At 51.7% G+C, this 26,857-nt stretch overlaps 1 protein-coding gene across 1 annotated transcript in view; it reads left to right on the top strand.

The window, feature by feature from the left end:
• Positions 1-26,857, top strand: part of STK10 (serine/threonine kinase 10) — a 106,270-nt gene that overhangs the window by 31,431 nt on the left and 47,982 nt on the right. Inside the window, exons 3-4 of the mRNA XM_074350289.1 lie at positions 14,431-14,479; positions 19,069-19,218. Of these exons, the coding sequence (XP_074206390.1) occupies positions 14,431-14,479; positions 19,069-19,218 (199 nt within the window). The remainder of the gene's footprint in view (positions 1-14,430; positions 14,480-19,068; positions 19,219-26,857) is intronic.

A 26,857-nucleotide genomic window follows, 5' to 3' on the forward strand; every position in this document is an offset into this window, starting at 1 on the left:
TTCTCTGTGCTAAACATCCCTGCCTCTGCCCACTAGATGCCAGTAGAGCCCCCATCTCCCCACTCACTGCGACAACCATGAGCGTCTCCAGATGTTGCCAAATATCCCCTGGGGGACAAAACTGCCGTCGAGAGGGACTACATGTCTCTCTCACTCCCAGCCTCTTGCGGTTGGGAGCAGGAGGCCAGGCCGGACAGGCTGTGAGCCACGGCCTCTGACCTGAGAGCCAGGTCACAAAATGGTGATCTCAGGCTCAACTGGGCCTACGGACACATTTTGTTTGGCAGGCGAGCTGGTTTTAGAAATTTGTTGCTAGCTTTTTGTCAGAAGATGTCACCTAAGATTCTGGCCTTCGGACTTTTCTTGAACAACCTGGAGATGTGCACGTATAGGCTACCTTCCTGCAGTTGCCTGGGGCTGAGCAGCAACGGCCCCTCAGGCAGAGATCTGCTCTCTCGTTAGCCTCAGACCCCACTGCTCCCTAATGCTCCCCAATTCTGAGGCTGAGGGCTCTTTGTCACTAGTGCCTGCCACTGTATTTCTTAAAGGAGAATTGAGAGGAAGAATTTCTCATTTCATGTCTCTTATCAAAACTGAGGAAAGCACAGAAAACCATGAGGACTGTGTTCCCAGAAAAGTGTGCAAGATGACATTTTTTCATACCTGCTTTGCCCTATAAGTTAGTTACCCAGACCTGGTGGCATTTAAACTGGGACTCCTGGCCTACGGAATCCCAAAATAGGCTTGTGATGGGTCTGTGGACTTCCTGTATGTGTACACCAAGTTGTGGTTGTGTGTGTGTGTGTGTGTGTGTGTGTGTGTGTGTGTGACCCTGAAGGAGTGACTGCAGGCTTTCCAGAGTGTGACTTCTTGTCCGAAAGCAAACAAAGAGGAAGTGCAGATCTCAGGGTCACAGAGCAGGGTGTGGGTGGGAGGGACCTCGCTGTCCACACATTTTCGCATGACCACATGTCACCGGCCAGGGTTTCTGTGGCTTGTCGCCGTGGGCGCAGAGGCTAGCTGTCGGTCACTGACAGAGGTTGCATATCTGGCCTTAAAAAAACACCAGAACTATAAAGAGAGGGTGACATTCGAGAGTAGCTAGCGAGGCTGTACGCATTTAGAAAGTCTCTCAGCGTGACAGGAGCGCCATGCTGGCGTCGGGAGACCTGAGATCTTCCCGGATCTGGGAACAACCCTCTGTGACCCTCAGAAGCACTGCCCCTTCCCTGCATCTCTGTTTCCTGGTCCGTAATGCCAGGGGGATTGCAAAGGTTGATCTCAAGGAGGTCTTTTGGCCTGAGTCATCTCATTTTGTCCAAGCCCAGGTATCTCTGAAATCCTGAATTCTGGGTCCGTGGTCAGCTGGGTGGCCTGTGGTGGCCTTTCTCGGCAGTATTGTGGGTCAGGATCTCTTTCCATGGGCTCTGGGATCCTGGTCCCCCTGGGGCTCCCTGGCATTTACCCACCCCTGCCCTCCTCCTGGATTGGGCCTTCAGGGCCCCCCCACTTTGGGGGACACACACGCACACGCACACATGTATCCATAATAGCACTTTGCGAAGCACCTGAAAGTCTGTTCAGGCTTCTGCGTCCTCTGGGTAAATGTATGCTTACTTCTTAACCATTTCTGTTTTACAGATCGGATGCCCTGAGGCTCGGGGAGGGGAAGCGGGTGCAGAAGCTTGTGACTTCTTGGCCTAGAGGGTGAATCAGGAGGCAGGGGGTGGAGGTGACAGGAAAGTGTCAGCAAAATAACACAAATAGCTGCCTTTGCTGCGGACTTTCTCTGTGCCGGGCCTGTGCGAGATTCTTTCATGCTTATCTTGCTGAATCCTTGTAATTCTATGGAATTGAGATGTTGTCATCCCATTTTATGGATGTGAAGACTGAAGGTCAGAGAGAGAGAGACTTGTCTTAGGGCTCACAGCCAGGTTCCACCCCACACCAGCCCGGCTCCCGCCCCTGCAGAGCCCCTCCCTGGGCGCCAGCCCTGGGTACCACTGGGAATAGTTCAGGGGACCCAGTCTGTGCCCTGCTTCTCTACCTGAGGGATCCATTGTCCTGCAGGCTGTTTCTTGGTGGTGTCTGCTGGGGAGGGGGTCTGTGGCTCAGGGGTCTATCCAGCTTCTCCCTTGGGCTCGGTGGACACTCATGGTGCTGCCAATTCCCTCAGCCACAAGCAGGTAGACGAGTGTGGCTACAGCTGGACAGGCCAGGGTAACGTGGGGTTTTGCCTGCAATCCTGCTGTTGGAATGGCCAGGCCAGAGTCTCTGTCACAGCCACAGGAGCAAGGGCGACTCTGTGGTCCAGGGATTTGCCCACCATGTGCCCAAGCGTTCAGTTCACCATCGGACCCTGTCAGCCAGCCAGCTGTCATCTCCGTGGTGCTCCCATGTGCCCCTCCCATCCCTGCTCGCCCCTCCCGCTCACACACATCCTCGTTCTTTCAGTTCATCAAGCACTGGCTTTGGAGTCTGCCGGACCTGGGTTGGAATCTGGTTGCCCCTGTGCTGTTCCGTGACCCCCGACAGGTCTCTTTGTGCCTCTGAGCCTCAGTTTCCCCATCTGGACATTAACCTTGCAGCAGTTGGCCCAGGCAGCAAGACAGTAGGTGCCCCGTGCCAGGTACCCGGCTAACATGTTATATGTCGTTCAAAGTCTAGATTGGCAGATAAACGTATAAACTCAGTCCACAGGCTGTACCTAAGGCAGGCTTTTCCTAGTGTTTTGCAATAGAGTGACCCTTTCTTTGTTGGCATTTTTGAATCTAAGGAACCAAGTGTCTGACTTGGCTTGAAGGATCAGCAGCTCCCGTGATAGGGGCCTGTATTCCCACGTGGCACCTATAAACTAGGCTGAGGGCTGTGCCGCATAGATGACCACCCACTCTCCCGTCTGCCATCCCCTGCCCTGGTGGCTTCCCTGCACCTACACCCAACCTGGCCCTGATGGGAGCAGATAATCCCAGTTCTGGGTGGGAAGTGGGGAGGCGGAGGGGCTCTCTTCTGTCTTCTGTGGATGGCGGGGACGCGTCTTCCTTCCTGGCCGTGCCCTACTGCGCTCTCTCTCCGGAGCCCTCAGACCTGTGTCCTCACTGATGGAACCTCTGTGCTTGCTGCCCTCCCGGAGTCTCTGCATCCCTTTCGTGATAACTCCTACCTGTGTCTGATATTCCACATCTGTGACCTCATGTGACTGCATCCCCACCACCACCTCCCCGGAGCAGGTGTGGCAGCCATAATTCATTCATTCACTCATTCAGTCACTGACTCACTCGCTTACTCATTCATTCACCAGCAGATGTTTCCAGAGCATCAGCTGTGTGCCAGGCCCTGTTTTAAGCGCTGAGGGCACAGACACAAAGCCTTGTCCTCTGGGAAATTATATTTGTCAGGGCAGTGGGGTCGGGGTGGGGAGGCAGGCTTTCCAGCTGTGTGTCTGTGTTTCCTGTGACCCTCCTGACCCCTAGTTGTATGGATGTGTGAGTCCATCTCCTGAGGGACGTGGCCCTGGCTCATTCCTCTCCGTGACAGCACGAGCCCTGCCACCCCTGGCTTTAGGGAATGGTGGCTAGACAGACAGATGGTCGCATGGATCAAAAATGTCTGTGTAGACCCGGAGCTGCTTGTGTCCCCCGCAGGGGCTGACAGTCCAGTTTGCATCTGCCTGGAGTCTGGTCCTGGCTCCGATTTCCTAGGTGGTGTGATGAGGAGAGTGGTGTTGGTGACAGTTGTCACAGCAAGGGCCGTGACTGTCATCTGTCACATCCTGGCTAGGTGCCAGGCACTGTGCTTGTTGTTTTGACATGTGCTGTCTTATTTAATCCCCAGGACCACATCATGGCGGGAATGTACTGTCCCCATTTTGCAGATGAGCACATGGAGGCTCGGAGAGATCAAGCACGTTGCCCAAAGACACCCAGTGGCAGCATTTGGACTCAAGCTCAGGGGACTTTGACCCCACGGCCAGGGTTGCTGACCTTTGGGCCAGGCCGTACCAGAAGTCAGTACCCGGATTTGATCACCTCAGTTCCGTCCCAGAGGTGCCGGGGGACTTGGGCCGGCACACTTGGACTTGGGGCCACCTCAGTCTCCTCTAGTCGTCCCCACCTGGGGGTGGTGACACCAGCGCTGTAGAATGTGCCAGACAGGCTTAGAGGCTCACTGGATCATCACTCCTCCCCCTTTGCCTTGACAGGACCCTCCACCCATCTCTTTGGAACCCCCAAGGTCATGCCCGGTGACCTTCCTTCCCGCTGGGGGCACTCGGTTCCCACAGTCTCAAGGGGAGCCTGAATTCCTTCCCAGACTTTCTGGGAACGTGGTGGGTGGGGCTGGGGGCGGAGGAACAGGGCCCAGCTTTCCTGGGACACCTTGTGGGTGGCGGCTGCCCCACTCAATGGCCGCATTGTTTGGCCTGGAGCTTCTGGGACTCCACCTACAGGGAGGTGTGGAGGTTCCGGGGCTCCACCTACAGGGACCAGCAGCTGAGAAGTTGGAGGCATTTTTGTGCTGACTGCTGTGTTTTGAGGGGCCTTCTTTCTACAGGCCTCTGTTGGGTAACCAGAAGCGTCTGTCTTCTGCACTGATGGGCTGTCCCCACGCCAGGGGACGGTGCCTCTCAGCCCAGGGAGGCCTGGGAAGGAAGGGGTGATGGCAGCACCTACCCCTGCTTCCCCAAGAAGAAACAAGCCTGGAGAGGGACAGTGGCTTGCCTTTAGCTGCGCATTTCAGCTTTCTTTGGGTCTAGGAGTCAAACAGACCCGGGTTTATACCCTCGTTCTGTCACTTAGGAGCTGAGTGTGTTTGAGGAAGCCCTTTCCCCAGCAAACCTCAGTTTTGCCATCTGTAAAATAGACCCAAGTATAACTGCTCACAGGAGTAAGTAAAAGAATGCTTAGCACTGTGCCAGGTATGCATTAGGCACTCAATAATGGCAACCATCATCTCTGTTCTCTTGGGTGACAGAAGAGAGAGGGACTGGCTTGCTTTTGTCCAGCTTTCTTTGCAGAATCAGCTGTGTTAGTCACCTTCTGGCTGTTTTGCCCTGATTTCTGGTCATCTCAAGGCCACTGAACAGTTTCATTCATATTTCTTCACTCTTCATAAATTCATTCAGTGAGCACTTACTGCTTCCGTGCCAGGTCCAAGCTCCGATGCTATGAATGGACTTCTGTAAATATTAAACACTTATTCAGTGATGAAGTGTTGCCATTCACCTTGAACCCTCAAATGTCAATGTTGCAAATTATCTTCCCACTGTGAAAACTTCATTTTCCAGGTGGGGAAACTGAGGCTTGCAGCAGGAAAGGGATTCTGACAGCACAGCACTGTCACAGAAGGATGGTGGCAGATCTGGGACTCCGTCCAGACCTCCAGCTAGACATAGTGGCTTATTTAATTTGAGTTGTGAGAGATTTGTTTCCAGCATTTATTTACTGAGCACTTTCTGGGTACCCAGAACTCCTCTTGGCCTCAGGAAAGGCCAGGGAGGGAGGGGACCGAGGCCCAGAGCACTGAGTGGTCACAGGGTGTGGATGCCTCTCCTATGATGAGAGTATGTCTCACTTGTCCCTTGGGGACGGTTGGGCTGTGGCAGTGCCGACCTCTCCTGCTGCTCGTCCCTGCTGCCTGTGGGCTATAGACGTGAATATCTAAACTCTGAATGGTCCGAGCAGCTCTTATCCAGACTGCGGCATCCTGGCTCCCTTAACTCTGGGTGAGCAAGCTCGCTTGGTATGCGTGAGCTGACCAGCGGAGCCCGGAGGGGCTGGGGTAGGGAGACAGAGGTGCCCTCTCTCCCACCACCCGGGGGCTGTGACTCAGGCTTTTTGTGGCTTCCTCCTTGAGGCATGAGGAAGCGGAGGAGGACAGGGTCCCTAGATGTCCTTCATCTGGGAGATGAATGGAGCTGACTTGGCACCCAAATAGGTCCCAGTTCAGGTCTTGGCTCTGAATGACCTTAATCGCTCTGAGGCTCAGTTTCTCCATATGTAAAATGGGAATAAAATACCACCAAGTGCTGTTAATGATTGGTAACATTTATCGAGGTCATAGTCTAAGTGACTGGCATCCAGTATCCTGTTTAACTCTCACAATAAACCCTGAGAGGTGTAGGCACTTTTTACGATTCCCACTTTACACGATGAGTGTGAGATAATCCTTGCAAAGCACTTGGTATAGGGCCTGGCACAGAGGGAACTCTTGATTCCTGTTAAGTGTTCTAGCCAGAGAAACTGAAGCTGACCTGGGTTAACTGGCCTGACAACCACTTACCTCCTGAGGAGATTGAGGCCATGGAGGGAGACCAGACAGGGGAAGCAGTGCACACGTGGGGTGTTCTGGGTGTGTGTGTCATTTAGAAGGGTGGAAGCCAGCTTGGCACAGCACCTTGGTGGCAGTGTTTAGTCCTGAAGGGTCGATCAGGTAGAGAAGAGTGAGTTTAAATTCTGGCTCTGTCAGTCCTAAGGAGTATGGAGCTGATTCTTCATCTGCACAATTTTTTAAAAAAATATTTGATTGATTGATTTGGGGGGAGAAAATTAGGTTTATTTATTTACTTACTTATTTAAATGGAGGTACTGGGGATTGAACCTAGGACCTCGGGCATGCTAAGCACGTGCTCTACCAGTGAGCTATATACCCTCCTCTCTAAGAAGTTTTTTTTTATAGTAATGGGTCCCAGGGCAACTCTAATAGGCTCCTGGGCCAAGAAGGAAGGGAATACTGCTTGAATTGAGCTGGGCAGGTGCAGGGCTATATCCCCAGTGGCTAAAATAGAGCAGGAATAGGGTAGGTGCCTAATACATCCACAAACGAATGAATGAATGAATGATGGGAGAGGCGAGCGGTCTGCCAGGATCACGTAGCAAGACCATGACCCTTACACTGCACCATGACAGCTGCTTAACCTAAGCTGATGTGGGTTTGAGGTAAACACAGGTTTCCAGTTTCCTTTGGCCTCCAGCCAGAGTAGGAAGCCAGCGTCTCCAGGCTGTCCCCCATCGGGCACCCTCGAGCGTGTTTCTGGGCTGAGGTCTCCAGGGAAACAGAGCTCATGAGTGCTGACCAGGGAGACCATCTATATTGAGGGTACTTGTCTGACAAGAGGGCTTGGAAAAAGCCAGCACCTCCCATCCTAGAATGTGCTACGTGTATTCAAACTCAGGCAAACCTGCCTTCTTAACACAGGGCCGCTCACAGGGGCCTAGGTTTAAGTCTCAGATCTGCCTGCACCAGCTGTCCCAGGACGGGGCGGGCGGGCAATTCCTACCTGACGGGTTGAGTTGAAACTTTATGATAGAGATGTTTAGGTGGCAGTAGGGACGGTCTGACAGGTAGGCCCTCCCAAACGGTGGGGGAAGATGTGGAGCCCAGGGGAATGATGAGTTCTCGAATCAGCGTGCCTGGGTTCAAATCCTGGCCTCATCTCTTGTGAGCTGGGGACCTTGACAAGTTACTTAGTCTCTCTGTGCCTCAGTTTTCTCATCTGGAATAGGGGGTAGTAAGCAGCCTCCCGTGGGCCAGATCGTCTACAGCTGCATCTAGGCTACAACATCAGGGTCCAGTAGATGCAACAGAAATCCTATGGCTGCAAAGCCAAAAACGTTTACTATCTGGTCTTTACGGAAATCGCTTGGTGACTCGTGGTCTATAAAATGGAGATAATAACAGTATTTACCTTAAGGAACTGTGTGAGGATGAAATGAGAGACTATGAAGAGAGGCCCCAGGACAGGACTGGGCATATAGTGTCAGCCCCACTGCCTGTAGCTCTGGGAGCCTGGGCTCGCCCCTGGACCCCATCCCTCAGCCCCGGCAACCACTCATCTCCTCTCTGGATTTGCCTATTCTGGGCATTTCACACAGATGGCACCACATCATATGTGGCCTTTTGTGTGTCTGACTTTTTTCACTTTGCATAATGTTTTCAAGGTTTACTCATAGGTATTAGTGCTTTCAGTCTTTTTTACGACTGAATAATATTCCATTGTATGGCTGTGCCATAATTTGTTTATCCATTCATCAGTTGATGGACACTTGAGTTGTTTTCACTTTTTGGCTGTTACGGATAATGCTATTGTGAACATTCCTGTGCATGTTTCTGTGTGGATTTATTGTTTTCTTTATAATAAAATACGCATAATATAAAATCAACCATTTTAATCATTTTTAGGTGTATTTCAGTAGCATTAAGCACATTCACAGTATTGTACAACCATCACCACTGTCCATCTCTGGAGAATTTTCATTTTCTACATGTACTGCAGTGTTCACAGCAGCACTATTTACAATACTCAAAACATGGAAGCAATCTAAATATCCATCGACAGATGAAATTATAAAGATGTGGTATGTATATATATAATGGAATACTACTCAGCCATAAAAAAGAATGAAATGATGCCATTTGCAGCAACATGGATGGACCTAGAGATGATCATATTAAGTGAAGTATTTCCTTCCTTTTTAAGACTGAATACTATTCCTTTGTATGTGTGTGCCACATTTTGTTTTTCTGTTCACCTCTTGATGGAAGCATACTTGATCTGTTTAGATCTTTCAGCTATTGTGAATAATGCTGCTGTGAACACTGGTATACAAACATTTGTTTGATACTCTGCTTTTAGTTGTTTTGGGTATATAGACCCAGAAGTGGAATGCCAGATCACAAAGCAATTCCACTTTTATTTATATTTTTAACTTTTAAAATTCTACTTTTAATTTTTAGAGGGACTATCATACCGTCTTCCACACTGGCTGCACCATTTTACATTCCCACCAGCAATGCACAAGGGTTCCCATTTCTGTATGTTCTTTGCCAACGCTTGTTTATTTTGTTTCTTTAATAGCCAGCCTAATGGGTATAAAGTGATATCTATTTGTGGTTTTGATTTGCATCTCCCTAATTAGTGATGCTGAACATCACTGGGGCATTTGTTAGAAATGCAGGGCCTTGGACCCTCCCTCCGAGACCTACTACTTCCGAAGCTCTGGGGCGGGGCCTGACGATCTGTGTTTATCAAGCTGTCCAGGTGATTCTGAAGCACACTCAAGTTCGAGAACCACTGGTGTAGTGTTTTTAGCTGGTACCAGCCAGATATTCCTAGGAAAATCTTATTTATCCAACGAGATGGCATTCTCGTCCTCCTCTCTCATTGCCCTAATTCAGCCTCATCACTTCTTGCCAAATGTGAGATGAGATGCTTTTGGTAACAGGTAACAGAAAACAGAAAATCTCTACTCAAACTAACCTAAGCAACAGAAGAAGTTAATTGGCTTTCATATTCTATTTTAAAAAGCCCAGAGAGAGGTCAGGATTGAAGTGGGGGAGGGGTTGAATTGTGACGGGCTCCATCGTGCTGTGGTTCTCTCTGCCCTCCTCTCTATGTCAGCTTTGTCTTGACACTGGCTTCCCTCATGGTTGTAAAGTGGCTGCCTGCAACCTTCAGGGCTGTGTGCTTCCTTATTATCTCACACCATCAGGCAGAACTCACCAGCTTTGTTCTGATTTGACCATCCCTGAATCAGCCATCAAGGCAAGAGGCACAGAATTTCCCTGATTGGTTTAGGCACGCTCCCCACTGGGGGTGGGGTGAGTCCACCCAGCTCTTACGGCTGTTTCACAAAGGGGAAGGAGGAAATGCTGTGGGTACAGCAGGAGGCAGCCGTGATGCCCAGAGCACCAGAACTGATAAAACATCCTTTTTGTTTTGTTCCAAATCCCCTGTTCCCCTGCTTTTCCAGCCTCTAGACTTACCACATCCGGAGGGATCTCCTAGAGTAGAAACCTGTAGGGCAGTCCTTGTTAAGACCCTTTGGTGCCTCTCCCCACACACGCACAGAGCTCTCAGGTTGAAGTTCATCCTTTGAGATGTTCAAGTTCTAGTTGCAATAGACAGTTAGGGCTTTCTCTTCCTTTCCTTTTGAACCCCGTGGAGCGCTCCACCGTCTCCCCTGTCCACACTTTCCATGCTGCCTTTGCTGTACTTGCTGTGTTTTGCTAAGAATGTCCTTGTCTTCTTTCACTTGGCAAATTCGTCCTTCAAAACCCAGCCCAGATGTCTCCTCTGTTGAAGCCCCCCAGGATAGCTTCAGGCCAGGTTAACCACTGTGGCCATAGGCTTCTGGATAATGTAGTCACGATGTGCCTGCATCACTCACTTCTGCATCTGCCTCTGCCTGTGGTCTTGGGACAGGGACCTGTCTGAACAGTCTTGTCCCCAGTCCCCAGGCTTGTCATAGACCAGGAGTTCAGATAGTGTTTGTTGATTGAGTATGTCTCTTGTGGACCCCACTTTGCCTAGCCATGTGGGGAGCCTGGTAGAGCCTCAGTTGATACTTCTTGATGGATTAAATGAATCATAAGCCTCCCTTCACCAGATCCTGAGAAAACCCTGAGCCATGAGCTGCTTGCTGCCCTCTGGAGGGAGAGTATGGATGAGCCTCTGAAGGGTTCAAGGAGTCGGTCCTTGGTTCTGGGAGCTGTTAGATCTGGGGCTAAGTGAGGGCTCAGAGCCATCAACTGTGCACCCAGGAACCCTGGATCCCGGGGAGGCCCCTTTCATCACAGGATGCCGTGGGCACGGACCTGCTGGGGCTTTCGCTGTGGACAGGCACAAATACCGCATCCCCCTTCAGGTGAACAGGGGCATCTGTAGCCATGGGTTATTTTAAGCCAGGATGTTCCATTAAAAAAAAAAGTGTCTAATATAACATTTTACAACAGGTATTAGTTGACTAAAATACGGAAAATACACACAAGTCCAGACCGCTTGGAATCCTGTGGGTTTTGGTACGTGTTTCTGTTCTCTTTTCTACGCAGGCATATTTAGTAATTGCCTAAGGCACTGAGATGATTATTTTATTTTTATTAATTATTATTATTACACTTATGGAGATTATTATTTTATGAGTTAAACCTCACGCATTTCTGTAAGAGCCTTGAGAAGTTCAGAATATAAGCCCCCGGTGGCCCTACCACTGACAAACTGAAAGGTAGAGCATTGAGACTTACAGAATGGAACCCAGGGAGAACCATGTGTGAGAGGGGCGCTTTGTTTTTCTTTTGTATTGCATAAAAAGGTGCAAGACGTGAAACTTTTTAAACCAGAAAGACAAACAACCACCACCCCCAAAACACTTTCAAAAAAAAAAAATGAAGAAGAAGAGAAAACCCAAAATATGTTTTGCCACATGTGAGACCTACAGTCAGGCAATATTTCGAAAAGTTAGTTAGCAGAGCATCACTCTGACGTATGCTCCGATGAACATTGAGGGCTGTTGTTTCAAAAAAAAAAAAAGCCTCACATTTTGAAGTGTGGGTGTCAGGGCAGTCATCTCCTAAAAACACTTCACCAGGGTCCGTGTGCAAACTGTGCGATATTGGAGGTTTGACCCTGGCATAGAACTAGAAGTTAGTACATTTATTCATGGGAATAAACCCAAAGGTGAGGAAGCTCAGAGCTTCTCAGCAGCCAAGGTGAAAAAAGTAAAAAGTAAACCAAAAAATATGGGAAGCAGGAGGGGTCATGGAGCTCTCAGATTGCAGAAGAGGAAGCAGACTGGATTGCCAGAATGCCCGAGCTCTCCTGGCACTGACCTCCGGAGGGGAGGGATCGCGGGCGCCTTGTGTAAGGGCGTTGTGCAAGGGACCGTTTCACTGACAGACACAGGAACTGCCTGGGTTTGACCTCTTCTCATGCTGACTTTGATACTAGTTGTGGGTGTGTTGATGAACTGTAATTCTGGGAAGGCATTTTTTGGTCTGTTTTTCTGGGGTTTTTTGGGGGGCGGGTAGGTAATAAGGTTTGTTTGTTTATTTTTTCAATGGAGGTACTGGGGATTGAACCCAGGACCTCGTGCATGCTAAGCACGCCCTCTACCACTGAGCCGTACCTACCCACCCCCTCCAAGTAGGAAGGCATATTTTTGTAGGAAGCCTAAATAATAAATAACAGGGTCTAAGTGTGATGCTTTCTTCTGATTTCCTTTGCTAGAGATTCGACAAATGCTTATTAGTTGCTGTGGCTTTCCTGGTGGGCATGTCAGTAACTGTCTTGGTGACGCTGGAGGTAGAGATGGTTAGTACCATTTTACAGATGAGGAAACTGAGGCTTGGGGAGACTAAGTGGCTTACCCAAGGTCGCTTAGCTTATTAAGTGGCACTCAGGATAAGAACCCAAGCCTGCCAGCTTTTCTTCTTTAGCTGGACCCGTGAAGAGAGGGAACGTGGCCAAGCCTGTCCTGTGTCCGCTGTGTGTGAGACTCAGGCCTGTTGCTTTATAAACACCACCTCATCCAACCCTTACAGTAGCTCTGAGGAGGGGGCTGGGAGTCCATAGTATTGTCCCATTTTACAGAGGGGTAAGTCATTGCCAAGGCTGTTGGATAATCAGGGGTGGAGATGCTGAGCAGGGCTTCCCAGCTGGGTTGGGTGATGGGACCTCAGGGCATGCAAGAATTCGGTGGAATTGCACACAAACATTTGTTCGTATTTGCATTTTTCTGGGTGAGAGGTGATAAGATGTTGTCCATGGAGTCTCAAAAAAATAACACAAAACCAAAAAAAGCCTGAACCTCAAGGAACGAGTCACAGTTACAGCTCATACTGACTGAGCCCCACCCGGTACCCGTCGCCTGGCAGGGCCCGGGTGACTGTCCCTCCTGTGGGGTTGGGGCAGATATCTCACCGCCTTACAGTCCGCTTACTTAAGTAAGTGACGTCACAAGGTGACTAAGTTTTGCTTCTTTTCTGCCACTGCCTCTGGTGGCAGGGCTTTTCCTAGCAATTCATAGGATTTTTGGTTCTCTGTAGAGCTGAGAGTTACTAAAAGGCAGAATGATGCACTGAGCTTCAAGAGGTCAGTGCCTGTGTCCAGGTCACCCTGACCCCTGGGAACAAGCCTGGGTGGTTGGTGGCTGGTTAAGTGAACAATGAGTGAGTGAGTGAGTGGAAGGAAGAAGTACCCCATCCTCGTGCTGTGGGTTGCAGGACATTCATCCATCTCTAATGATTTAGGTTGAGGAGGGTAGTCATGGCAGTGGTAGAGAGGGGTACGGCGGGGCTGGGGTCAGGCCCAATGTTTGATGGCCAGGCAGGACCAGGGTGACCCTAGGAATGTGAGAGGCCGTGTCATTCCTCCCCAGCAGGTGCTGGTGTGCAAGCTGGCCGGCTGAAGTGACTCGCCCAGGGTCAAGTGAGCGGTGGGCTTGGGACTGGGGTCCCGCCATGCAGCGCTGCATCCTCGTACTTACATCGCCAGGAAGCCTCTGGAAGGCCGGCCACAAGCCTGGAGGCCTCATGGAAACACAGGGGCCCTTCCTCCCTCCTCCGGCTGGAGAGCTGGCTCGGGCCCAGCTGGGTCACAGCTGAGGTTTTCTTTTCTATTTCGAGCGAGCGGCCTTCTTGACTGCCCCGCAGGCGCTGTGTTTGCCTCCACTGAGCTTGGTTGCAGGGATTTTGCAACAAGCCGGGGCCAGGAGCCAGGAGCTTGGAGGAGATTCCGGGAGTGCCTTGAAGTTTGTCACTTTCCACCTTCCCCACCCACCGCTATCTCTACTTTAGGAAACCATATATATATCTTCGTATAAATGATAGGAGCCCAGAGTGGGCTGGAAAGAGTGAAGGTTGGCGTGAACCCGAGGGGGGAGCGCCTGTCAGTCTCGTCCATGCTTTTTACTCACTGGCCTTTTCCATCTGCCGCGCTGGACTGCAGGCCCCTTGCAGGCCTGGGTCTGATTGTTGTCCCAGGACGTGCTGTCAGTTGGATGCGTGTTGAATGAATGAATGAGTGACCAGGGGGTTAGGAAACCTGCTTTCCAGTCCAGGAGCCACTAAACAACCTATGTGGCTTTGGTCACTCCCATCCCCTCTCTGGGCTTCGGTTCCTCCCCCTGAGCTGATCCTGATGTTCTGAGCCAGCGAGGACTCGAGGCTCTGGCAGATGGAGAGAGGCAAGAGATCCCACGGGTGCTGGGATCCCGTGAGGACCTGGCTGGCTTGTATGTGGGCGGGAGTTGTCCTCTGAGACTCCTGGCTGTGGATCGCAGGAAGCAGGGCGGCTGGCAGGTAGGGATGAGTGAGCGAGTGGGCCAGGCTGGAAGGGCAAGGGAAGATGCGGGCTCGGTTGAAAAGGCTGTTCACTGAAGTTTTGGGTTTCCATGGCAGCCTGGTTTTTCTTTTTCTGGCAAATGAAGTGCCCAAGCAACTCCTGGGTGTGAGAGCTTCCTGTGAAGATTGGGGTCAGATGGGAGTCGGGGTGGGGGAGACTGGACAGACCCCAGGGCAGGGGGAGGAGAGGCCGGGGAGCAAGGCCACTGGGTGCTGGCAGACCTGCCCGGGTCTGGGCCGGGCCCAGGGAGGGGTCTCCCTTCTCATGTGTCGTGCGCCCCTGCTCATTGTTACTTTGCCTTGTATTTTCTGCAGATCATGATCGAGTTCTGTCCAGGGGGAGCTGTGGATGCCATCATGCTGGGTGAGTCTTCCTTGGTCCAGAGCAGTGGTGCCGGGTCAGCTCCGCTTGGAACTGATGCGCTGGCTCCCCAGCGCAGTAATCCCATGACCTACTTGAGTTCCTCCCCACTGCTGTCTCTCTTTGGGAGCAGGGGTTGTGTTACCGGAGAGAATGCGGGACCAACACTTCCTGTTCAAAAAGCCATGTGACCTGAACGGTCCCTCGCTCCCTCAAGCTCTCTTGGCCATAAGACAAGGTGTGGTGCCCCCCTGGCTGGACCCCGCGGCTCTCTTAGGAGGTGAAAATGAGAAGCCTGAGGGAGGTTCTTTGCAAAGTGAGGGGTCCCTGCCCACTCTGTAAGAGCTCACTGGGGAAGCTGTCAGGTCATGATGTCCCAGGCAAGCCTGAGCAATAACCCAAAAATATTAGTAATCACCTCTATTTTGTGAACAGTGACCACGTGCCAGGGGTTGTCCTAGCTGCTTTTGTGTGTGTTACCCTCATGCATAAAGTCAGAAAGAGTGTCTCTGTTTTATTGACCAGACTGAGGCTTAGAGGTTAAGGAGCTCTCCCAGAGCCCCGCAGCAGAGCTGAGGTGTGAACCCCAGGCCTGGGGGACCCATTTCTAACCGCTGTGCGCCCCGTGTCATCCCCTGCTTTTGCCAGCCTGGTGGGCAGTGGGTGAGGAGAGGCTGAGGGTCTGGGGCGTGGAAAGTTGAGTGACGTGTCCAGGATGCTGGGGCAACTCAGGACAGGAGAGGCCCTCAATATAATGCAGCGCCATCCAGCCATGTTTTTATTATGAAGGAGGTGTTTTCCCTCTGAGTTTATGTCAGCAGTGTCTCAAATTTGGGGCAGCCCTTTTCTATCCTGAGCTATAGAAATGTTGGTCTTCCTTGCAGAGCCCCTTCCCACTCCCAGAGCTCCCAGGTGGGTAGATGATAGTGGGGAACAGGATACGGGAACTTGTGATATGACCCTTGGGTGTGCCTTCTCCCAGCAGAGATTGCCTTTGGAGATTTTCATTGTTCTGGTAGAATCTGACAAAATAAAAATGGTAGTCTTGTATGAATTGAGATGCTCTAGGACGTTACACACACTGATTTAGGAAAGAAAAAGGTGGGGGCTGTGGGAGGCGGAATTTATTTGCACAAATAACTGAAAAGTTTAAGGGCCCTGGCTTCAGGCACAGCTTGATCTAGGAGTCATAAGAACTTGATTTCCTCCTCCAACTCTTGGCCCCACTTTCCTTTGTGTTGGCCCCATTCTCATGCTGGTTTTCTGTTCTTGGTAACAAGATGGCTGTGGGAGCTCCAGCCATCACATATGAATTCCAAACAGCAGGATAGAAGAAGGGAGGGTAGGACAGTTCCACAAAAACACACCTCCCTGCCACTCTTTCAAGGGAGCATCGCAGAAGCCCCTCATGACACCTTTGTTTTCATCTCGCTGACTAGAACATAGTCAGAGCTGGAAGGGAGGCTGGGAAATGTGGTTCTCTAACTGGTTGGCCATATTGTATATTCAGATATTTAAAAAGAAGGGGAGGTTGGGAACCAGATAGCAGCTTCTGCCTCTGCAGATTTGCCACTTAGCTGAGTGACGCCTGTGGGAGGATATCAGAGAGGAACGAGGCATTGATGAGCCCCAGGTCCTTGACCTCAGTCACAGCTGGGGAGTTGGGCTGTGACCCCCGGTTATGGATGGCTCAGCAAGCAGACGAACTCTCTCAGTTCTCCTGGTGGAACTGACGGCCCCAGCCCCAAGTGGTTTTCTCCCTACTGGTGGCAGCAGTTAAAGGGAAAGTGCCATCGACATTCTAGAAATCTAGGCGGGACAAGAGACGCTGGGATGGGGAGAGCTGACAAGGGGGGAGCCAGGTCCTGGCTGCAGCTTTGTGGTCAGGGCTTGACTCTCCAGCAGACGCCTGCCCTGCTTAGCGCTTCTCTGCCATCGCCCTGTAGAGCTGTGTAGAGTGATGAACCCAGGCGTGGGGTCCACGGTTCCTGAGGTCCATCCCAGGTTCCTTGGCTTGGTAGCTGTGGGGTGCTGGGCTGGCCCCTTTATGACACGAGGAGAATGTGCACGTGGCCTGTCAGCGCGTGGCCGTTCTGGTTTGTGAACACCCAGTGTTCGTTCTGATCCCGTTGGCCGTGCCTCGCCGGCTGTTAAGCATTTTGGCTCTCAGCCCTCCTGCGAGCAGAAGGGTGCGGGGCAGGTTTGGATGTGGTTTCAAAAGGGCCTTACACTCATCTGCAATGTTGCAGCTTTTTTTGTTAAGAAGGAAATATTTGTGAATTGCTGTGGAATCAAATTCATCTTAAAAATTTACCAGACTCTATGAATCCAATTTTATGACTTTCTAGAAAAAGACAAAACTATAGAGACAGGAATCAAATTAGTGGTTGCTTAGGGGCTGGAGTGGGGGTGTAAGGGGCACAGGAGGATTTGGGGGAGTGATGGAAGTCAGTATTCTATGTCTTAAGTTGTGGTGCTGTTTGTGTGACTATAAACGTCGGCCAAAATCTATAGAACTGCCCCAAAAAGGTGAGTTTTACTGTTTGTAAATTATGTCTCAATAAACTGGCCTTAAAAGAATGTGTCATATCTACTACTGGATTATTGTGACGATGAAACGAAATAATGCACCCAAATCCTCAGCCCCGTGCCTGGCGCATTGCAAAGGCTCAAAAAATGGTGGTTAGACCATCATCATCGTCATCACTTTGATGACTCCTGTTTCATTTATGTGAGCAAATCAGACGTGAGCAAGACACGTTTTTGACATCTAAAGATATCGCTGCAGATAATCCAGCATCATCTCAGGACCAGTGTAACAGGAATCACCTTTTCCTGACTATTCTCCATGCTGAAAAGTTAACGTGCTTTTTCGCTGGAGCCCTGCCTACCTCTCTCCTCATCCGCCCATTTTACAGACCAGGAAATGAAGGTGCAGGGAGATAGAGCAACCTGCCCCAAACCACACAGCCAGTAGGAGGCAGTGCTTGGATTTGGGCACAGTTGGTGCAGGCGCCGTCTGTGTGGCCCTGAAGTCCCAACAGGCTCTGAACCTGGCGCCCGGTTGAGGGGGCAAGGGGGTTAAGGATGAGGCCGCAGGGGTGCAGGGGCAGTTGTGGACCCCAGAGAGAGGGACCCCTGGTCCAGGAGCCCTGTTCTGGGGCTGGGCTTCCCAGGACAGTGCAGTTGGCATCTCTGCCTTGGCAGATGTGTTGGTTTTTGCTAAGCCTGAGGGATCTGACCTGGTGGGTTCCTCTGGGTGCTGCAGGGCAAGTTGGAGAGGGTGCTGCTCTAGCCAGAGGGAGACCTCAGTGCAGTGCCCACCAGCCTGGAAGCCTGCAGGGCTCACTTCAGCGCGGGGATCCTGGGCCACAGCAAGAACTAAGTAATCACAATGCTGTGTGGGGCAGTGAGCATGGGATGTCGTCCTTGAATCTTCTCATGCCCTTCCCCCACTGCACCCACTCTTTTCCACCTTCTGTCGTTCCCACCTCCCTGACCAGAGCTGGGAATCATTCCTCTCTGAAGCCTGGGTCACCTTCTAGCCCTCCCGGACCACTGGACAGCCCCCAGCCAAGCTCCCTGCCTGCTCTTGTCCCCCTGCAAGCCCTTTACTCACTGCACCAGGAGGAAGTTTTTAGATGCAAAACTCACGTTGTATCTCCACCCTGCTCAGAGCCTCTCCGGGACTCGCTTTCCCCTCCAGCCAACTGGGGTCCTTCGCACATGCTGTTCCCCCAACAGCAAATGCTGTTCCAGAACATGGAATACTCTTCTTTGTGCCCCCCACCTGCTCTGAGAAGACAGCCCTGCCATCTCTCAGTGGACACTGGGTTGTATAGAGTGTGTGTGTGTATGTTTGTGTGTGTCTGTGTCTGACGAGCATGCAGAGGCTTTTGGTGATGGCCCCTTACCTTCCACATCTCCGGCACCACCGCGACCAGTCAGATGACATCTCTTCAACACTAGCTCATATCCGCCTCCAGGTCTTTGCTTCTGCTTGTTCCTTGACCTGGAATGCCCTGGCCCCACCCTTTCTCCTCTCAAACAACTCTTCTTCCTTCAAGGCACAGCTCAAATGCCCTTTCCTCTGGGGAGCTTCCCGACTCCCAGTGCAGAAGGGGTTGTTGCCCGTCCTGCCCTCCCACACCCCTGAAGCCCTCTGTCCCAAGCGTTGCTCACCGTTTCCATGCCCCGCCCTGCACATCCCCGCTCCCGGCACAGAGCCTGATCCTCGGTGCCTGCTCACAGAATGGACCTCTGCCCTCAGGAGGGTTGTATTTGTGAACCTGAGCTCTGAAGCCAGCCTGGCTGGTTTGAATCTCAGATCTGTGACTTCCTACTGTGTGGCCTCAAGCAAGTGGCTTGACCCCTCTGAGCCTTGGTTTCCTCACCTGTGAAATCGGGTAATAACTGCCTGCTCCGTAGGGTTACTGTGAGCACGAAGCAGGTAACCCATGAAGTGCTTGGGAGTGAACGCGGCACAGTAAGTGCTCAGCCACGTCGGCGCTTGTGCATTTCTGTGGGCCTGATGGTGACTCACCTGCAGCGACTCCTCGCTGAGTTGACAAGTTCTCCTCTCTTGTTTGCAGAGCTGGACAGAGGCCTCACCGAGCCGCAGATTCAGGTGGTTTGCCGCCAGATGCTGGAAGCCCTCACCTTCCTGCACGGCAAGAGGATCATCCACCGGGACCTGAAAGCCGGCAACGTGCTGATGACCTTGGAGGGGGACATCAGGCTGGGTGAGCGGCGCCGCGGGTGAGGCGGGAAGGCAGAGTCCTGTGTGAATCTGGGATGTTGAGCCTCCCCAGTCTGCCCCAGGCCGCAGGGCCACGGTTCCCAGTGTGGCTCTGCCTAACTCAGAGGTCTCAGCTGAGGGTGATTTTGTCCCCTGGGGACTTCTTTGGTTGTCGCCTTTGGGGTGGGGAGGGGTCACTGGCACCTGGTGGGTCCAGGCGAGGGACGCTCAGCATCCTGCGGTGCACGGGACCGCCCCCGGCTACCAAGAGTGACCCCGCCCACAGGCCAGCAGCCCCCAGGGGAGATGCTGCTCCAACCCCTTTTGCTCTTGCTTCCAGTAGACAGAATTTGAGGGAGAGTGATGGACAGAGGGACGAGGCTGATCCATTCCCAGATGGAAGATTGTACATCAGGGGCACATGTTAAGACATTATTATTATTTTTTTTCAATGGAGGTACTGGGGATTGAACCCAGGACCTCATGCATGCTAAGCACGCACTCTCCCACTGAGTTATACCCTCCCTGAAACCTGATTATTTTTTTAACGTCTCCTCTCTTTTGGGATTTTTTTAAAAAATTGTTTTAAAATATACATAACGTAAAATTTAGCATCTGTACTGTTTGTAAGTGCACATGCAGTTCACTGCGCATCCACGTTGTGCAGCTGTGAGCACCGCCCATCTGCAGAACTGCCTCGTCTTCCCAGACTGAAACGCTGTACCCATTCGGCACCACCTCCCCATCCTCCCTGCCTCCTCTCTGAGTTTGACTGCCCTCTGTCCCTCAGAGAAGTGCCGTCATTTGTGTTCTGTGACTGGCTTATGTCACTTGGCATAATGTCCTCAAGGCTCGTCCATGTTGTCACGTGTGTCAGAATTTCTTTGTATGTTTATAAGCTTTTTTAACCAAAATAATGCATACAGTTGTCCTCTGCTCCTGCCCCCTCCTTTCCCTGCTCATCCCAGAGACAGTCACTTTGAACTCTTCTCATATTTACTCCTGCGTTGTTATATAAATGCCTACAATGTTTTTTTAAGTAATGTTTTCTTATTGTTTGATTAAAAAAATACATGATTATTATTCGAAGTTTACATAGTATAGGAGAGTTTAAAGGAAAGGCCAGGAAGTGGTCCAGTCTCATCATCCAGACCTTGGCCCTGGCTGTCATCCAGGTCCCTCTGCCTGCGTCTCCATTAGTGGAAGGATGTGCGGACAGTGGATTTAGGGAGTGGTGGTAACATAGAGCGATGGTGCTCTCCTGTTTATCGTCCATTTTCTATTAACATCCTCCTCTGATAATTAACAGTTCCTTCATCTGCACCCCCTCCTCTTCCTCGGCCCCATCCTTCCACGGGTGTTACCTGCGTCTCTTTAAGGGACTTTTTACTTATGTCCGCAGGAACCTGCACTGCTGTTGAGCCCCTGTGACTGAGAACTGCAGGGATAGTCGTGAGGGTTGGAACAGATATGGTGCAGTGCAGCCAGTGGGAGCCTCTGCAGCAGGGTGGTGGCTCCTGCCTCCCCTCTTTGAACCCTGAAGCTCAGAGGGCGAGGACCTGCCCCAGGTCACAGATCTGGCCAGGACAGAGCCAGGGCTGACCCCAGGCTGCGGACTCACTTCCAGGGCTCTCCCACATTCTGCACTCACCTCCATGAGTGCTTTGAGCCAATGGGTAAGGGTGGGGGCTGGACCTTACAAGGTAAATTCGAGACCAGTGGGCTCTCAGATTTAGTGCATCTCAGTGCCCTGGAGGGCTCATAACACTCAGGGTGCTGGGTACGGTCCCCAGGGTTTCTGTTTGTGGTGGGACCCAAGAACTTGCATTTCTAACAAGCTCCCAACTGAAGCTACTGGTCCGGGGACCACACTTTGAGAACCACTGCTGTAGACCCTCACCAACCAAGGTCTGGTCAGTGACAGCATGAGCATTACCTGGGAGCTTGTTAGAAGTGCTTCATTGTCCAGAGGGCAGGGTTGGTTCTGTCCTGAAACGAGCAGCATGAAGGGGTTCCTCGCATCCGGCACGAGCAAGGCCACGCTCTGTGCTGTTTCTGAAGACCTGAGTCCCTGATACGTGCAGAGTCTGTGACCCCGGGGATCAGCCCACATCCCCTGTGGCTGTTCTTAGCTGGAGAGGTTAAGCATGTGCACTCTGGAGCCCGAGAGACCCAAGTTCAAATCCCAAGTCTGCCCCCAGCTCTGTGACCTTGGACACATCACCTAACTTTGCTGCCTTTTGATGTTCTCATCTGTATCATGGGGGGTGATCCTTCAACTTTGCTCAGAGGGTTGCGATACTGGTTACAAGAAGATATTCAGAGAGAGTAGGCTTGCTGGAAAGGCCAGCTATTCATTAAGTGTCTGGTGTGTGCCAGGTCCTGTCCTGTGCTGGGCTCTGGGGACAGCAGGAGCACAGAGACCCCAGTCCTCCTCCTGCAGGGCTCTCTGGCCTGTGGGGAGACGCGTGGAGAGGGAGCCGGTGCTGGGGTAGGGGGAATATACAGGGAGTGGTGGTCTGTTCCCCTGGGGCTGAGATTTGGGGGTTTAGAAGAGGCTTTGGTGAGAGGGTAGTTTGAGCCGAGCTGTGAAAGGTGGATGCGTATCTGCCAGGTAATCCAGGCTGGGCAGGGTGTTTGAGAAGAGGGAGCCTTGTGGGCAAAGGCACAGTGAGAAACAGCAGGGTATTTTGGGGGCAGTGATAATAAAAATAACCACACATGTGTGTTGGGTTTATGAAGCACCTTCTAGGTGCCAGCTATTAGATGACACACTTTCTAGACATCATCTCATTTAATCAGTGCTCCTGAGGACACCTGGGGAGGGGAGGGGCCTTGCCCATCACAGGTGGGAACGCTGAGGCCCTCAATGGAATGGGACGCCCGAGGTCAGACCACATGGCTGGAGGAGCTGCAGGGTTTGGACTTGAGTCTCCCTGACTCCAGCTGCCAGTGGTCTAGCTCAGTCAACTGCAGAGGGAGGGTGGCCAGGGAGGGGCCAGGTCAGGGAGAATCTGGGGACAGAAGAGAGTCTTGTGTGCTCTGGGGAATTCAAGGCAAACCTTCAGCTCAGCCTTCAAGAACTTATCAGAGGGAGGAGGGAGGACACAGGCAGCCTGGGGCAGGGCCAGCCTGAGGGGCTTGTCAGTGCAGGGAAGCCCTGGGTAGGGACAGGACTGGAGGGAGCGCCCCAGAAGCCTCGGATTGAGACGTGTCCGGGGGGATTCTCATTTCCCGTGCTGTCCCCCCTCACACCTCTGGTCTGGACGGTGCTGATGTGCTCAGCTGTCTCCAGAATCCCACTTAGAACCCAGTAGAGGTGGGACGGAAGCAGGGGGCGTCAGCTTTCCAGGTGACTTGGCATATGCATGGGAGAAAACCTGGAAGCCAACTAAGGAGGAAGCAAAGTTCAGGGAGGGTTGAGCGTGAGTATTTACACAGTTACCGCTGGGCCCTGGGAGATGTGGTGTGGACACCTGCTGAGGCCTGATGTTCTGTTTTGGAAAAATCCTCCTTTCCCCTGGGGCCTGGAATCTGCAGCCTGGCGAAGCAGTGGAGGAGACCTGGGAGATGGGGTGGTAGTCTATCTGCCTCTTCTTAGGTCCCTGGGACTGCCTGGGGGCCCCTGGAGTCACCCCCATCCCCATGCATGGCCTTATGCAGCTCAGGGCTGTATAAGAGAATTGCTTAGCAGATCTTTCTCCCAAGCAAGGGTGTCACCTCACTGGAGACACTGTTTGTGCAGCAACGAATGAGAAGCAGCAGGGTGAGCTGGGCAAAGCGCGGGCTCTAGACATAGACAAGCCTGGTTTGGATCCTGGCTCTGCCACTTCCGAGCTGGACAGACACATTTAACCACTCTGGCCTCAGACCTTTCATGCACAGCAGGTGTAACAAACAGACCTTGCTTGCAGGGTTGTTGTGACCAGTGGGCTGAAATGGGCACAGTACTGCCACAGGGAGGCTCAGGGTCTGTCCCTTTCTGCTACTAGGCATTTTGCTTCTTCCTTGATAAATGTTTATTTACTTCTGTCTAGGATTTCAAACTTCCTCTGAGGTTCATTTGATAGTTGCCAAGCAAAAACACAAGTTCCAGCTCTGGGTGGGTGTGAAGCTACCCTCCATGGCCGGTGGGAATCCATGCATGCAGAGAGAAGGGAAGAGTGTCTGCCACCTGAGATAGCTGGGATATAAAGTGGAGTGAGGACTCTGAGGTCCAGAGATCTGTGTTCTTGTCCTGGATCTGCCCTTGGCCGTGGGTGAGTCACCTAACCCTGAGCCTCAGTTTCTTCAAGCAGAGTGGGGCCAGTGGTTCTTACCTCGTGCAACTGATATGACCATTTAACGAGACAGTATATGCAAAGCATCTATATGCCTGGCGCATCAGAGAGGCCCAGCAAAGGCTGACTTTCCCAGGCTGAGGAATATCTCAGAGCAGCTGTCTTGAGGAGTGTCCTCCATTCTCCAAAGAACCTGTGTTTGTCTCCCCAGAGGTGCTTCTCCAAAGATGGGAAGTGAATTTCACAACTTTTGGGGCCTTTCAAGTTCCAAGCAGAGGTCTGAACTGGCTTAAAAATCGAAGTGCCTAGGACAGAGTCTGGCACACAGTAGGTGCTCAGTAAATAGTAGCTTCCAGGATTGCCATTAATTTATCAGTTTATGATTACTGCAGGAGCCGTAATTCCCAAAGGCCCAATGTACAGGAGGCCTGGCAGGTGGGCCTGGCAGGAACCAGTCACCCGCCTCTCACCCCTACCTGGACTCCAACCCAGAATGCCTATTAGCTGCTGGGGTGGTCCTGGTTCTTTCATTGTGGCTGCCAGGCACTGAGCCACTGTTTGATATGTAATTCATTGAATCCTCAAAGACCACTGATAACATTTTATAGAGGAAGGATTTGGCCCCTAGAGAGGTTAATTAACTTACCCAAAGTCACACAGCTAGTAAGAGGAACAACTGGGGTTTAGACCAGTGCATCTGGCTTCTGAGCCCACATGCTTAACCACTACCCTCCTTAAAATCTTTTGGTGGCAAATGATAAAAACGGGTCTCGTGTGACTTAAGGCAGACAGGAGAATGTGTGTATATGGTAACGGAATTGTGCTGGGGAGGATATGCAGCTGGACGTGGAGGTTAGTTGGAAGTGGAGGTTAGTTGGAGCCTGGAACACAGTGCTGCCGGGACTGTCTCTATCTCTGCCCTTCTGTGCATGTTGGTTAGGCTCTCAGTCCAACCCCTCTCACACAGCTTCCGGCTGGGTTTAGTTTTACTTTCCCCAGCATCACCTCCTGCAGGATGAACTGATCCTCAACATTTCAGGTCTCAGAGTCAGTAATTGCAGTGACTGGCTCTGATTGGCCCAGGTTGGCTTGGGTGCAGATCCATGGACCAGTCAAGGAGGCCCAGTCAGGAGGGCTCCTCTGATTGGCCCAGCTTTTAGTCAGTCTCTGAGAATGGGGGCGGGGTCATACAGCAATCCCCTCCTCCGCTCCAGGGAACAGTGCGATTGAGGTGGGTGAGATGCTTTTCCAGAAGGAGAAGCGATTGGGACTTGCCAGAAAAACAGATTGCTGCCCATCATAGGCCGGCACAGCCTGTTAAGAGAGAGTGAGTGAGCCACAAGTGGATGGGAAGCGAGAACAAAGGACTGAATTTGCAGCTGAGGTTGAGAAGAGAAAATACCAGAAAAATACAGGGTTTGGGGCCAAAGAGAGAATTCAAGGCTGTAGGGGTGGGGGGCCGGAGGCCGAGGGGAATGAATGGGGAAACGGGCTTCGTTAGTGGTCGCTTGTATCTAGTTGCCTAAAAAACAAAACAGCAACAGTCCGTCTCACAGTTGCATGATCTGATCCCCAGTTAACAGATGCGGAAACTGAGGCTCTGAAACGTGAAGCCGTTTCTCTCAGATCATGGTAGAATATTCTCACTTCCCCGCCTGGTACTGTTCCTGGGACACTCCTGGGAAGGCAGATGCCCTGATAATTAAGAGAAGTCACTTGGATAACTGGTAAGAAAGATGTCTGACAGCAGTTCTGGTTCTTGAGGCCTCTGGTGTTATCCTCTAAGAGGCGCAGTGATGGGCAGGCTTGTTTGTGGTTCTGTGAGTCTCCTTCTGTAATCACACCTTTCAGAGGACTTCTCAGAAGTCGAGTGGTTGGGGCTGTTGCGGGTTTCGTTGCTCCGACCCTCAACCCTCAACCCTCACGCTGGATGCGCCACTTTACCTCCGTGCCACCCCACCCCCCACCCCCCACCCCCCTGCAGCGGAATGTGAAGTTCTTTCACCACATCCTGGCCCCTGCTGGGTTTTACTTAAAAGGAAAAAAACAAAAACAACCCCCTCCAAACTTTGCCATCTGAATTTCAGCTTTTTGAATCATTCATATGATACATGTTCTCTATGAAAAACATTAAAAAAAAAAAAGTGCATACAGTAAAAAGTGTAAGGATATCGCAATGCACTGCTCCCCACAAAACCCACTTCCAGGGAGGTGGTCACGATTAAGTTGCATGTGCGTCCTTCCAGACCCTTTTCCGTGTCTGTGGACATCTGTGCACACGCAGTGGGCATGTGTCACGCTTTTATGTTGCAGCTGGAGTTCACACTGTTTATCCCATTCTGTGCCTCACTTTGTCGGCAACGTGGTGGGGACAGCGGGGTATGCACAGACTTCCAAGTCGATACATACAAAGGCAAACTCATCCTTTTTAGGGGCTGCATATTATTTCAAGGTCGAGGGTGAGTCAAAATTGAGCAAATCCATCAACCCGGCTCCAGCAGCAACTTAGTTTATTTCTAATTTTTCACTGTTTTGAATAATGCTTTCAGAAGCTTCCGTGTGAATTAGAAATCTAGTTTTGGGGATGTATTTCCAGAACAAGAATTGCTGTCAAACATATTTCTTAAAACACAGTTTTGTCCTTTTTTCCTGTCTGTTCATTGGTTCTGGTGTTCATTGGATAACCCTGCTGAGTGCTTCCTGTGCTGGATGTGGTGCTGGGATGCAGCTGTGGACAAAGCAGAAATGGACTCTTTCCCGATGGAGGTGATAGTGTATGGAGTCCCCACCTGCCGGCTGCTTTGTCTCTGATTCTTGTTTTAAAATAGAATGTTTTCACCAGCAGAGACCGTCTGGTGAAAAGCCCCTTTGAATTGCCCGAGGGCAGCCATCTACCTATCGGGGGACACCGCTTATAAACTCTATTCAGGGGGCAAACGGCTGGGGCCACCCCTGCCCAGGGACAGCCTGAGGTTCCTGGGATGCAGGGAGGGGGGCCCCACCCTCCTGGCTGGGTCCCTGAGGGGGAAGTAGCAGCCACCCCAAAAGCTGGCTGGCATTTGCTTCAGGGAGGGCTCTGGGACCAACTGTGTGTGTCATTTTGAAAGTTGGTGGTTTCTTGGTTTCGGCTTTTCCCCTCCCTTCTCCGGAAGGGTCCAGTGGGTGCGGTGGCGGGGGGAGCGGCGAGCTCCAGCCTTCCTCTAGCAAGCACCCCAGAGGCAGTCCGTCTGCAAAACTTTCCTGGAAGGGCGTGCCAGCCATTGTTGGTGCTTCCAGGGGAGCCAGGCCCACGTGGGGCCCAGGCAGACCCTGTGGGAAGGAGGTGAGACTGGCCTCCCATTCTTACCCAGGAGCTCAGTGGGC

The sequence above is a fragment of the Camelus bactrianus genome, chromosome 22, assembly GCF_048773025.1.
Source record: "Camelus bactrianus isolate YW-2024 breed Bactrian camel chromosome 22, ASM4877302v1, whole genome shotgun sequence".
NCBI lineage: Eukaryota > Metazoa > Chordata > Mammalia > Artiodactyla > Camelidae > Camelus > Camelus bactrianus.